The 14145-nt window shown below is 42.2% G+C and overlaps 1 protein-coding gene and 1 long non-coding RNA gene across 2 annotated transcripts in view; both read left to right on the top strand.

Moving 5' to 3' along the window:
* zswim8 (zinc finger, SWIM-type containing 8) overlaps positions 1-6741 on the top strand; it is a 47815-nt gene extending 41074 nt beyond the window's left edge. The window contains exons 23-26 of the mRNA XM_063492297.1: positions 340-513; positions 598-717; positions 2197-2375; positions 4352-6741. Of these exons, the coding sequence (XP_063348367.1) occupies positions 340-513; positions 598-717; positions 2197-2375; positions 4352-4555 (677 nt within the window). The 3' untranslated portion in view covers positions 4556-6741. The remainder of the gene's footprint in view (positions 1-339; positions 514-597; positions 718-2196; positions 2376-4351) is intronic.
* A 6242-nt stretch (positions 6742-12983) lies between these two features.
* LOC134640359 (uncharacterized) lies at positions 12984-13994 on the top strand. Its single transcript, XR_010095460.1, has 2 exons — positions 12984-13327; positions 13782-13994. It is a non-coding gene; the product is annotated as an uncharacterized LOC134640359 (long non-coding RNA).
* The last annotated feature ends 151 nt before the right edge of the window (positions 13995-14145 follow it).

Here is a 14145-nt window from a genome sequence, read left to right as displayed (position 1 = left end):
TTTCCTTGTTTAAATCCTCATTCTCCTTCTTAGTTCTTCGGACTGTTCGGACTGAACCTTTTTATGCTCCAAAAAGAAAGTACCCGTTGTAGTGAACTGCGATTGCAGAACCTTCAGCACCACGTATTAAACAACTTGACTGTATGTATGTATTTGAGCATAAATGTATATTTTTGACCATGTGTGAATTGGAGAAAACCTAAAATAAACGTAAACTTTTGGGGGGTTTTAAAGCCACTGAAGGTACATTCATGCCCTTGATTAGTGAATGTAAACTTTTCACAACAATTGTATTTTGTCATTGCTAACCAATGTACTGTGTCTGTTAAAATGTTGTAGTTGGTGGTGTTCACCCTGGCCCCACCATCCAGGCCATCCAGGGAGCGTCTCTGCCCTCTCTATCCTCTCAGCCTGGCTCCTTGGTCAGCAGTCCTTTCCCAGCAGAAGATGAGCAGCACAGCCAGCCCATTAGCCAACAAGGCCTGCACTACTTGCATTCTGCTTATAGAGTTGGTGAGTAGCTTATGTTCTCTGATTATATGTTAGTCTAAGTAGTCTGCATTGTTAACCAATATGTATTCCTTGTCTTTTGTAAAGGCATGTTGGCATTAGAGATGTTGGGCAGAAGGGCTCACAATGACCATCCCAACAACTTCTCCAGGAGCCCTCCTTATACTGAGGACGTCAAATGGTTGCTGGGACTTGCTGCCAGGCTAGGTGAGACTTTACCAAATAAAGGGACATCTCTGGCTGCACTGACCTGGACACATATTTGCATTCTGTTTGAAATCAGGGAAGTAAGATAATAAAAGAAATACTTGCTACAGAAGCCAGTTTTGAAAAACAAATACAAAAAAGTAAAGCCTTCAATTATATAGTAATGTTCTAGGTCTTAAGCCATCCGTTATTTCTTTGCATTTTGCTGGGAAATGGCAAATAGATGCAACAATGTATTGAAACATTTGGAAAAATAAATGGAAATAAGGTATATGAGAACAGAGATTGTAAAATTCTAATGTGCTATGACAATCTTTATTTTTCAACATAGCCTGAACTCTCTGTGGCGGATGGATGGGAACGATGATCCCATAAGGGAAATAGTTGTTACAGCACAAGGATAAAGAATAGAAAGAGTACAGTTTACATTTAATAAGCAACCAACTTGAATAAAAGTGCCACAGGTGCATAATGAGGGCCTTATACTGTAAGAGAGTGCAAAAATGTTACATATGCAATAATGGGGAGAGAAAAAAAACCAAAAGTAAAAATGAAGTAAGACTGACACTGTGCAAGAGAGTAGTGCAAACTGTATTACTAAACTATGTGAAAAAGAAGAAAGGGTAAAACCGATAACTATGTGTGGACTCTTCTGTCACAGAAAAACAGTTAGTGTACAGTTTTATAGAGAGTGGCAGGAATTTCCTGAAGCATTCTTTATGGCAGTAAGTGTGAATCGGACTGAGGGAAAAGGAGCTCTGCTGCCTCGACATGTGGAGTGGATTTTGGTGTGATGGGTTGTCCATGATGGAGGGCAGTTAGCTCAGTGACCTCCTGTCCCTCACTGACTGGAACGCCTGCAAATTCTGACCAGTGATGCTTTCAGCTCTGCGGATTAGTTTGTTCATCCTGCCGGTATCTCTGGCACTGATGCTGTAACCATTCATATGCCTAACAACCCAACCATGAAGACAAATAAACAGGCTTCACTCCAGTCCACAGCTTCCTCTTCCTGACGTAGCAAAAGGATCAAATTAAATAATGAAGGGTCCTTTTAAAAAGGAAATAATGAAGGGTCACATGTCATTCAGTTTCAGACATTTAGTCTTCTTCTTTTGTGTATGTGTCCTTTTTAGCTATTTTAATTGATGCTGGCTTAGCTATAAGCTTTCCTCTTTAGACTGCTTTAAGAGCATTTCAAGAGATAACAGGATTAATCGCTCCATGGTCATTTTCAGTTAAATTGTAATCTGTGTCGTTTTTTTTTAATCTCTTCCACAGTTGATTTATTATTTGAAATTTTATAGATGATCTGTGTGTTGGCTGAAGTTGAATGCAAATCTGATTAAGACAGAGGTAGGAGTCAACTCAGGCAGCAATCCCTGGATCAGTTGACTCCTACCTCCATCTTAATCACTGTTACTCCTTCCTGTCTACATGGCTCAAAGCAGACTTCTCTCTCTCTTTCCGTCCTGCCAGGAGTCAACTATGTGTACCAGTTCTGTGTTGGAGCAGCAAAAGGCGTCCTCAGTCCATTTGTCCTGCAGGAGTTAATCATGGAGGCCTTGCAAAGGCTGAACCCTGCCCACATCCATGCCCATCTTCGAACACCTGCTTTCCAACAACTTGTCCAGCGCTGCCAGCAAGCCTATCTGCAGGTACATCATATTCACCGCAATACAGTGGTCCCTCGTTTATCGCGGGTGTTACGTTCTAAAAATAACCCACGATAAGTGAAATCCGCGAAGTAGCCAACTTTATTTTTTACAATTATTATAGATGTTTTAAGGCTGTAAAACCCCTCACTACACACTTTATACACTTTTCTCACACAGGCATAAACATTTTCACACTTTACTCTCTTGTTTAAACTCTCAAAGTTCAAACCTTCGTAGAAAAATAAGTCCAGTATTATAGGATCAAACCAAAGACACCCCCAGCTGCCGCTGACAGTGCAAAATGTTTCATCGACATTGTTGCGTTTGTTGGGGAGAAAACATACAAACATACAGTACAGCACTTCAGACTCACACTGCTAGCGAAGATTTGTGTAAATTTGACAAGCTGAACACATTCTGTACTGTACAGGAGACGCGGCACGAGATTGATTGACAGTGGTCTACAGCCAATCAGGACGCAGAACACAATGCGCTGTTAAAAAAAAATGCAAAATTGCACAAAAAAATCTGCGAAACAGCGAGTCCATGAAAGGTGAACCGCGATATAGCGAGGGACCACTGTATTCATAATGGGGTTGATGACAAAGAGTAATGCAGGTTGGGCTGCAGGACTGATTCCCACAAGTATCTCATATTTATAAGTAATTAAAATCTTTTACAGCCAAAAATGTAATTCAGTCAAATAAAGTAAAACAAAGCTTTTCAGTAAGGAGAGTAAAAAGTATCAGATAAGGGAAAGCACGATAGAGCTGTTGTAAAAAGCCAGGTTCGGCCAATATTTGTCTACATGTGTTCGCAGGCCCAAGTGACTGTCGTGGAAATTTTAATCAACAAGTCTGCAGACACGGTTACTATAATCAACACTGTTTATTATCATGCACACGAGAGAGAGTACATCCAGCAAGATGCTGTCATGCAGTCTCTGAGACGGAAGTGGAGCTCCCACTCCTTTATACATTCACAAAAAGGGAGGAAGTAACAAACTGATCATACCACCTCACGCGGCTCGCTATGAAACCTAACAAACACTCCACTACAACGAGTACTCTGTTTCATGCCCTTGGCATTATCAGCGCCTGCAAAAGAGAGTTGTTTTCTTCAGCTGAGCTAGTTCTAGACTGTTGAGTGGAAGTTTCCATTACGATGCCACAACTGAGCGTACGCATAAGCACTGCAGCACTTTAAATGAGAATAACAGAAATTTTCTATTGCATGACCAATTGGGAATCTGTTGTGATAACCTGAATCTGATAATACTCTGACTCCATTGCCGATTTTTTTTTTTTTTTTTTTACATATTTTCTGTATTTTTTTTCCAGCCAGTTCATAGTGACTGACATATCCTCCCAGCAGCTAATTGTCAATTAATACACAAGATGTTGTGGAGGCTGCACCGAGCAATTATGTAGATTTACAGCTCCAGTTCCAAAAGTTTGTGATGCTGTGTAAAATATCAGTTCAAACAGAACACAATGACTTGTTAATCTCATAAAGCCATAATTTATTCCCAGTAGAGCATTAAAAACATATCAAATGTTTAAACTGAGAAAATCTTCATGTCATCAAATTTAAAATGAACTGGGCAACTAAAAGCTGAAAAGAAACAGCTATATGAACATTTTGAAAGTAATCGAGGTTGAATGGCGGCAGGTCAGTAACATGTCTCAGCTTAAACATTTGACATGTTTTGGAGGTTCTTTTTGTTCGATTGTCAATAATATTTGGGTTTATAAGATTAGAAAATCATTCTTTTTTAAATTTACATTTTAGTTTTTTTGGACTTGGGTTGTAAATCATTTAAGCACATCTGTAAGTTGGTTGAATTTTACAGTGACCTAGCTTTTTAGAAACACTGTTGTAAATTATAGTCCAGCATGTGTTATGTGTGAGTAGCTCCACTTAAATAGGAAGGTTCAGGCTACATTGTCCAGTGTCACCTCCTTTTCTCTCTGCAGCATATTCACCACCGGCTCATCCACCTGACACCTGCTGACTACGATGACTTTGTCAACATGATCCGCAGCGCACGAGGTGCTTTCTGTCTGACTCCTGTGGGTATGATGCAGTTTAATGATGTGCTGCAGAACCTGAAAAGGGGCAAACAGACCAAGGAACTATGGCAGCGTATATCCCTGGAGATGGCAACCTTCTCTCCGTGAGCAGCACACTCAAAATCTGCTCGGCGTCAGCCTGGGCCAAGAAGTCCCATCCAGCCTCCAGCATAGCTACTGCCACTGCACTGAGCTGACCACACTTACGTGTGATTTTGTTAGGGCCATTGCTCCCTGCTCCGAGGACTCAGTGAAGCGCACATAGGCAGTGCAATCGACTCCCATTCCCCAATTCACAGACTTACTTTTGTTTTTTTTTGTTTGTCCACCAGAGCGTTGTGAAGAAGCCTGGTCACTTACCTGCTCTTCCTGGCTGATGTTTTATCATTGTTTATCGTTATGTAAATGTGGAATTCCAGTGTACTCCTTCCTTTCTTCATTTCTCCTCAACTTAAGACTGACAGGGATCTCTCCCCCTCATCCTCACTTCATTTTCACTGTTTTGTATTCTGTTTTTAGTTTTGTTTTAAAGGAAACCACTGCGTGAGTTATTTTTATGCTGCAACATTCCTGTGTAGTGGTAGATGCTTCACTCACCAGAGTCTTGTCACCATGGATTTGAATCATTACAGTGTGGGACAAAACAATGATTTGTGAGAAGAAAAAAAAAGTTTAATATGAAGCATTTTATTGTCCCTATTGGTGAGGATTTTTCAGTATTTTGTTTAATCTTTTTTTGATACTTTGTAATAGGCTATGACACGTAAGCAAATAGGAATGGGACGAGAGTGAGGGAATGCTGAAGGTGCTTTTTCTGTTATGTGGGATACATTTGTACATTTTAGCCTGCCTGAGAAGTGACATGTGACAGCTCCAGACCAAAACCAGAGGCCACCTCACCACTGCTTAGGCAAACAATGTCTGCAAGGCCTTCTCGAGCTACACTGTCCAACAGTCAAAACACCTTATCAGTCCCATTTGGGCTAAGTTGTTTGTTTGTTTTAAAATAATTTTCCAATATAGAATCCCTAGATTTCCAGCAGCTGTCAGAACATTTAATAGATCTTTTATATAAATAGAAAAATGCTTTAAGGCAAACTAGATTTGCTTAATCTAGTTTACAATGCTGTCTAAACACAGCTACTAAACAGACTCCTGACTAAAATGTAATAAAAAGAAATTAGAATAGCATGACCATAAATATTAAAATCATGCATCCAGCCCTCCTTCACCGCATCTAAAGCACTGACTAGTTTAAATGCACGGAATACAGCAGTGTGGATGTGGATGGCAGACCTATTGGAAGCAGCATTGTCCATTTGACTGATCCACATCCTTTTTCATCCAAAGTTTTCCATATTGTAAAAGCCAAACATACCGTGTAAACACTCCTTTATAAGCCTTTCGTTTGTCCAGTGATATGGAGTGCATTTGCCTTGTTCTGATGCACCAAACAGAACTAAAACCACTGTTTGGATGATTGAAGTGTAAAAGAAAAACTTTCTGGCCGCACTCAGAAAAACCCAGATAAGCCACACAAAACTGAAATGTGTGCTTTATTATTCATGTGCCTGTTTTTGAAGGCTAGGAATTTGGTTCAGCAATTGTACATTTTTAGTGCAAACCATACACAGTGGACAAGTCCCAGACATCGCTATCTCACCTTTCAACCACATTTGTTTTCTCTGCAGATTACACTGACATCTATTACAGTGTAATCAGTACCAGTCACCATATCAGCTTAGCGTTTTAGGTTGTCCGAGGTCCTGAATTATATGCTGCTCATGCTTTGTATACACTGTCACACATGTACAGTGTAGCTAATCATCTAAAACCCAAATGTTCTGAGACTATTACTTTGGCACCACGTTCTCTTAATCAGACATGGCTTTGGTTTTGCTCTGGAAAGTGCTGTCTTCTTTGTTTTCAGTTTTCTGGTCCACTTAAGCCTCAACACTCTTCAAGACAGTTACCAGACACATATGACACAGTGTGTTTGAGTGGCCCTCTTCTTCGATGTGGTTAGCTCATAGCCCATGGTGCTGTTACTTCAAGACATGTTGACACAGTCCAGGCAGCTGCTGTGGTTCTGAAACTGGCTCATTGGTTCTGGACCTCACAGGTGAAGGTGACGTAGTAGAAAATGTACTGTGATATTTTTGTATTTCTCAAAAGTGTAGTTCGATTGAAAAGTTGTATATGTGCTGATTGCAAAAGGTTCTAATTGAGAGTGCAAAGACAAAAAAATAAAAGCAATAGTAAAAGTGTAGAGTTTACTTTAATAAAGATCATTGAAAACACTAAATTGCTTTGACTGATTTGTGGGTTTGAGTAGGGATTTATTTGTTTTATCCAACTTAGGCTAAAATGGCCAAACCAATGTGTTTCTGTGCAGTATCTCACCCATGGCCACAAGAGTTAGCAGTTATCAACTGATAAATTAGTCAGACTCAGATTGTCCAATCCTTTTCCTGCCAATACCCATTGTCATATATACTATACAGTGGTCCCTCGTTTACGTTACGTTCTAAAAATAACCCGCGATAGGTGAAATCAGCAAAGTAGCCAACTTTATTTATCTAAAATTATTATTATAGATGTTTTAGGGCTGTAAAACCCCTCACTACACACTTTATACACTTTTCTCAGACATGAACATTTTCACTTTTCTCTCTTGTTGGGGAGAAAACATACAAACATACAGTACAGCACTTCAGAGTCACACTGCTAGCGAAGATTTGTGTAAATTTGACAAGCTGAACGCATTCTGTACTGTACAGGAGACACGGCACGAGATTGACTGACAATGGTCTACAGCCAATCAGGACGCAGAACACAAAGCATTGTTTAAAAAAAAAAAAAAAAAAGCATGCAAAATTGCCCCAAAAAATTCTGCGAAACAGCGAGGCCACGAAAGGTGAACCGCGATATAGCGAGGGATCACTGTATTGCCAAAATTCCCACAGAAATCCAAATCATCAAATTCAAGTGTTCCAATTGCTTCCATGACCACAGGTGTGTAAAATCAAACACCTAGGTATGCAGACTGTTTTTTATTTGTGAGAGAATAACTCACTCTCAGGAGCTCAGTGAATGCCACCTGTGGAATAAGTTCAGTCGTGAAATTTCCTTGCTACTAAATAGTCTAAGGAGCTTGGAGAGAAAAGCGTCTGGACTTCTTTAAGTTGCTTGAAGATGTTTCACCTCTCATCCGAGAAGCTTCTTTAGTTCATCATTTCTCTTCTCGGATGAGAGGTGAAACATCTTCAAGCAACTTAAAGAAGTCCAGACGCTTTTCTTTCCAAGCTCCTTAGACTACGATGACCTGAATGACTGAGAACACAGATATTTTTGCTACTAAATATTCCGCAGTCAGCTGTTAGTGGTAGTATTATAGCAAAGTGATAGCGATTAGGAATAACATCAACCATACTACAAAGTGGTAGGCTACGTAAAATCACAGAGCGAGTTCAGCAGACTGTGAGGCACATGGTGCACCAAGGTTGCCAACTTTCTGCAGAGTCAGTGGCTAGAAACCTCCAAATTTCATGTGGCCTTCAGATTAGCCCAATAACAATGCATGGAGAGGTTCACGGAATGGGTTTCCACGACCGAGCAGCTCCATCCAAGTAAAGCTGCCACGGGACTGTAAAGACCTCACAAATGCACTTTGAAAGAATGGTCTAAAATTCCTATAAACACAGTCCTAACCCTTGTGGAAACCCTTCCCAGAAGAGTTGAAGCTGTTCCAGCTGCAAAGCTAATGAAGCAATCTCTGGAGGTGTCCATTTTGTTTACCAATCAAGATATTAGAAGCAGGGCCTGTAGGGTTTGGAAATCGGCAGATGGGACCCTGCATGGCTTGTGTTTTTTTCCTATGAACTATATACAGTATATATATATATATATATATATATATATATATATATATATATATATATATATATATATATAACCGGGTGATGTCCAGTGTAGTTCTTTTCCCATGTCCCAAATCATTAATATCATTTCAAAGTTACAGTCTTAGAACAGTTATAACTTGATTAGAGCTCCCCTCCGTGAATCGCTACCTTATCATGGTGGAGGGGTTTGTGTGTCCCAGGGATACCAGGGGCTATGTTGTATGGGGGCTTTTGCCCCCTGGTAGGGTCTCCCATGGCAAATTGGTCCTGGGTGAGGGACCAGACAAAGAGCGATTCAGAAGACCCCTATGAAAAGACCAGGATAGGGTTACCGGGGGCCCCGCCCTGGAATCAGGCCTGGGGAGGGTGCCCGAGTGTGAGTGTCTGGTGGCCAGGCATTAGTCCATGGGGCCTGGCCAGGCACAGCCCGAAAAAGGGACATGGGCCCATCTTCCTGCAGGCCCACCAGACGCTGGACAGACCTGGCGCCCCCAAACGTACAGTGAGGGCGTGCTGGGAACGTCTAGCAGAGGCCCCGGTCTGCAAGATCTTCAACTCACACCTCCGGCAGAGCTTCAACAGCATTCTGAGGGAGACTGGGGACATTGAGTCTGAATGGACCATGTTCAGCACCTCCATTGCCGAAGCCGCTGCACTGAGCTGCGGCCGCAAGGTAGTTGGTGCCTCTCATGGAGCCATGAAGCTGAAGGAGTCCTACCGGGCTTGGTTAGCCTGTGGGACTCCGGAGGCAGCTGATAGGTACCAACAGGCCAAGCAGAATGCGGCGCAGGCAGTGGCGGAAGCAAAAACTCGGGTGTGGGAGGAGTTCGGAGAGGCCATGGATAAAGACTTTCGGACTGCCTCAAAGAGATTCTGGCAAACCATCGGGCGACTCAGGAGGGGAAAGCGGTGTTCTACCTGCACTGTGTGTAGTGCGGGTGGAGTGCTGCTGGCTTCAACTGAGAAAATTGTCAGGCAGTAGCAGGAATACTTCGAGGATCTCCTCAATCCCACTGGCACATCTTCCATGGTGGAAGCAGAGTCTGGGGACGAAGGGGATGACCCGCCAATCTCTGAGGGCGAGGTCACTGAGGCAGTTAAACAACTACTTGGTGGCAGAGCCCCTGGTGTTGATGAGGTCCGCCCCAAGTTCCTGAAGGCTCTGGACGTTGTAGGGCTGTCTTGGATGACACGTCTCTGCAATGTTGCGTGGAGATCAGGGGCAGTACCCCTGGACTGGCAGGCCGGGATGGTGGTCCCCATCTTTAGGAAAGGGGACCGGAGGGTGTGTTCCAACTACAGGGGAATCAAACTCCTCAGCCTCCCTGGGAAAGTCTATGCAAGGGTGCTGGAGAGGAGAGTCCGTCCGTTAGTCGAACCTCAGATACAGGAGGAACAATGCGGTTTTCGTCCTGGTCGCGGAACACTGGACCAGCTCTTTATCCTCTCGAGGATACTTGAGGGTGCATGGGAGTTTGCCCAACCAGTCTACGTGTGTTTTGTGGACTTGGAGAAGGCATTCAACCGTGTCCCTCGGGGGGTCCTGTGGGGGGTGCTCCAGGAGTATGGGGTGTCTGGCCCATTGCTACGGGCCATTCAATCCTTATACGACCGTTGCAAGAGCTTGGTCCGCATAGCCGGCAATAAGTCGGACTTGTTGCTGGTGGGTGATGGGCTGCGCCAGGGCTGCCCTTTGTCACCGATTCTGTTCATAATTTTTATGGACAGAATTTCCAGGTGTAGCCAAGTGGCGGAAGGCTTTCACTTCAGTGGTCTCAGGATATCATCTCTGCTTTTTGCAGATGATGTGGTCCTGTTGGCTTCATCAGGTGATGGCCTCCAGCTGGCCTTGGAAAGGTTCGCAGCTGAGTGTGAAGAGGTGGGAATGAGAATCAGCACCTCTAAATCTGAGGCCATAGTCCTCAGCCGGAAAAGGGTGGAGTGCCCACTCCGGGTCAGGGACAAGACCCTGCCCCAAGTGGACGAGTTTAAGTACCTCGGGGTCTTGTTCACAAGTGATGGGAGAAGGGAGCCGGAGATCAACAGACGGATTGGTGCAGTGGCTGCAGTGATGCGGATGCTGTACCGGTCTGTTGTGGTGAAGAGAGAGCTGAGTGTAAAAGCGAAGCTCTCAATTTACCGGTCGATCTACGTCCCTACCCTCACCTATGGTCACGAGCTGTGTGTAGTGACCGAAAGAATGAGATCGCGAATACAAGCGGCGGAAATGGGCTTCCTCCGAAGGGTGGCTGACCTCTCTCTTAGAGATAGGGTGAGAAGTTCGGCCATTCGGGAGGGGCTCAGAGTAGAGCCCCAGATAGCAAGACGACATTGAATCTATGTTGATTTTTCATCCGAACCGTCGTATATGGTCGGGGTTGAAATGCCAATGTTGTAACAACATTGAAATACTGTGGTAAACCGACGGTCTTACTATAGAGACGTTGTAACGATGTTGATTCACCGTTGTTTTTTTGTCATTGATATTTGATCTATTTATAGTCGACCAGGTGACAACAACAACGTCGAGAAAACGTCTATTTATAGTTGACGATCATTCGGCTCCGGTCACCATCAAAAACCATCGATTTGTAGTTGAGCATTAAATTGCATTGCAACTGATCGGGTATAAAGTACCAGAGAAAGTAGATTTATTGTTCATTTGTTATCAATGACTTGGTCTAGTTCACCAGCTTTAAAAAATCGTGTCTACGTGCAATTTATGTATAGTTGACCGGGAAATTAAAGCAGCGATCACTTGGACTATTCCGCAGCACCCCTCTCACATTGGTACACCCCCCCCTCCCCCGGTATTCATTGTCTTCTACAGTAGAGCGGGACATTTAATTTACTCTCAGCGGAATTGACCGGAGAAGGCATCAGTTCATGCACTGCACTGGCCTGCACCATGATTAGTATAAGGTAAGAATGAATGATTTTTTTTCCTACTCGGTATTTCCATGTTTGCAAAAAAAACTTGTTAATGTACAACATTAACAAGTTTTTTTTTTACTGTTATTTAAATTGTGTCTACTTCTTACAATCCGGCAACAAATAAATTGCACTGCGAACAAAGTATATCAACAAAGAAAACATTTTTGTTTCATAATTTCTTCGTTATATTCCCTTACAAAGCTAGCTTTAACGCTTCGAGGTTTCCTGTGTTCTTGCCGTCGCCTCGGCGCTTGACCCAGACTTTCGCTCTGTAGTTGCTTAGTACTACAAAAAATTCTAAATCTGTGATATATGATTGATAAACATAAAGTTAACTGTATAAACGTGTTCAATGACTTTGTTACTTTTGATGATTGGAGAGCACTCGCTTCAATGCGCACACGAAAACTTTAGACTCAGTTTGAATGCTCACGCAGCATGCGTGACTGTACGTTGCACGCTCACCTAACTTTACGTTGCACGCGTACATGACTTTCCGTTTGTGCCTTGAATAATGAATAAGGCTACGTCCACACGTACCAGCGTATTTTTGAAACCGCTGATTTTTCTATGCGTTTGCACCTTTTGTCCACAGGTAATGTATGTCTGGCCGTACATTGTGTTTGTATTTCCAGGCACATTTCACGAAGCAGAACGCAGTCTTCAGAGATATCCACGTGAACGCTGTGATACGTCTGACCTTCAGTCCGAAGAAGAAACCCAGACCAGTCTTAAAAGAAAGCACAAGTAAAACCTTTATATTCACAAACATATCTTTGATTGTTAAGAATTTATGATCTTGTCTTTTATACATATCTGTGGTGCTTGCATACTGCAATATCACCACATAATATAGTCCAAAAAGTGGAAGTTTGTAAACTTTTTAAAAATGCAAAGCCGTGTACACTTGTGCACTTCAAAAATTCATTGTATACTGTACCTTCTTGCACGTCTCTGTTTCCTGTGTGTGTTGTTAGAAATCAAACTAACTTTAGGAAACAATATGCCAAAAGCATATTTACAATTACTTAAGACCGTTTTTAATTTCTTTTCTTTAGACCAAATCCCCTGTACACATATACGGACTCAGAGGATGAGCAGCCTACAAAAAAACGGTTTCCCCAGGCCCCTCGAGTGAAAATACCAGGTAATAAAATACTGTCTAGTGTCTGTGTACATATCTGTGTCTGACACGAGGAAACTTTTTTGACAAGTTGTCTGTATTCTTAAATACTTAAAAAATTATCTTTTTCTAAACAGCCCTCATCACTCCGCAGTCTGCCCCCCAGCCCACTGATAGCAACCATCATAATGCCCCACCCAGCTTCCGGCACCTTTCGCCACTCCGGCACAAACCGACACAGCTTTGCGATCTCCCCAGCATGCAGAGTCTGATGTCTTCCCTATAGATGGTATGCTTTTAAAAAAGCTTTAAAGCTGCATCACAATGTCATTGTACTCTTATCTTCACAACACCAGTTTATACTCCTGAATGTCATCTTGTTGTGATTTTTTTTTCTGTAGATTCCAGAGACTCTGTGAGGCCACTATTACAAGGCAAGTTTGAAAATCTTGGAATTTCACAGTTTACATGGTATAACAAATATATGTGACAGGCAAAAACTAGTAAACACTTTTAGCAGTTACAAGAACTAACAAATGAATATCCAACAAAAGGGAATAGAAATACATTGCACTGCCAATACTTTGGTTTATTCTTTGTATGACTTGAAAATCAGGCTTTAGGGAAAACTAAATGACATGTTTCTATCATCAATTACATGAAGTAAACACACAAGCACTTGCATACACATTTAAGACATGAGACACGCTAATTCCATCTCATAAAATGTGTCTATAGGTGAGACGCTTTGCGTTGATTGGTGCTGCTGGACCACACTGGAGGTGCGAGTCCGCCGTGTAATGGTTTATGCCATTACAAAGGAGCTGGCCTCTGTACTCAACTGGACAGGGGAAAAAAACAAGGACCAGACAAAGCAAAAAAGGGCATTTAAAGAGACAGCACTGTGCAGATGCATATTTGGTAAGTTTTAACATTGTAGTTTTATGAGCCTAAAGTGAACAATAAAGGGATCAATTGATGTGCTGGGTGCGTTTCACATTTCCTATGTCTGTTTTTTGCTATATTACTTTGTCTTTCTTAATAACAAGACTTTCATGTCCGGTTAATCTGGAGATGGAGTCTTTGGTCTTCGGCTTGTTTTGTCCTCGGGTTGTACACTTTGTACAGCCCGAGGACCCATGTTTTCTTTTTTTTTTTTAAAGGATACACGGCACACCATGCTAAGACATATCACATTTTCAGCTTATAGCTCTTTGGGAATCAAATGTGGCAGTTTGCTGATTTCCGCCTGGTGACTTTCATGTTTATCAGCCTAGGAGTTTACATACTTTCTCCCTGCTGAAGACAATTAACAAGAGCTTATTCATGTGCTCTAATTCCCTTTTTGTGTGTGTGTGTCTATTTTTTGTCCTAGATGGCCTGGCGCAGCAGGTAGGGGCGAACTCTATGTCTGAGTTGGTCTTTGCTCAAGCAGTCCAGAAATGGCTCAGATATGCTCCAGATCGTATGGGTGGCGCGCAGGAAGCACATCATCCATCCCCATCCCGGAGTAAATAATAAAAAGTGACGTGAAACATAGAAATGTAAATAGGAAACTTTGTCTTTTAATAAAGTATTTTGCAAATGATACATGTCTATTGACCTTTTTTGGTTTTTTGTTTTTTTTCAATAAAAAGCAACTGTGCGAAAGAGGTGGAAAATCAACACCATAGCTCAACAGTGTTTCAATATCAGAATCTGACGTTGTTTCAATGTCAACAGTGTTAGAAAATATAACG

The sequence above is a fragment of the Pelmatolapia mariae genome, linkage group LG13, assembly GCF_036321145.2.
Source record: "Pelmatolapia mariae isolate MD_Pm_ZW linkage group LG13, Pm_UMD_F_2, whole genome shotgun sequence".
Lineage (NCBI taxonomy): Eukaryota > Metazoa > Chordata > Actinopteri > Cichliformes > Cichlidae > Pelmatolapia > Pelmatolapia mariae.
The sequence above is the reverse complement of the archived record's forward strand: the minus strand, read 5'-3'. Positions and strand labels throughout refer to the sequence as shown.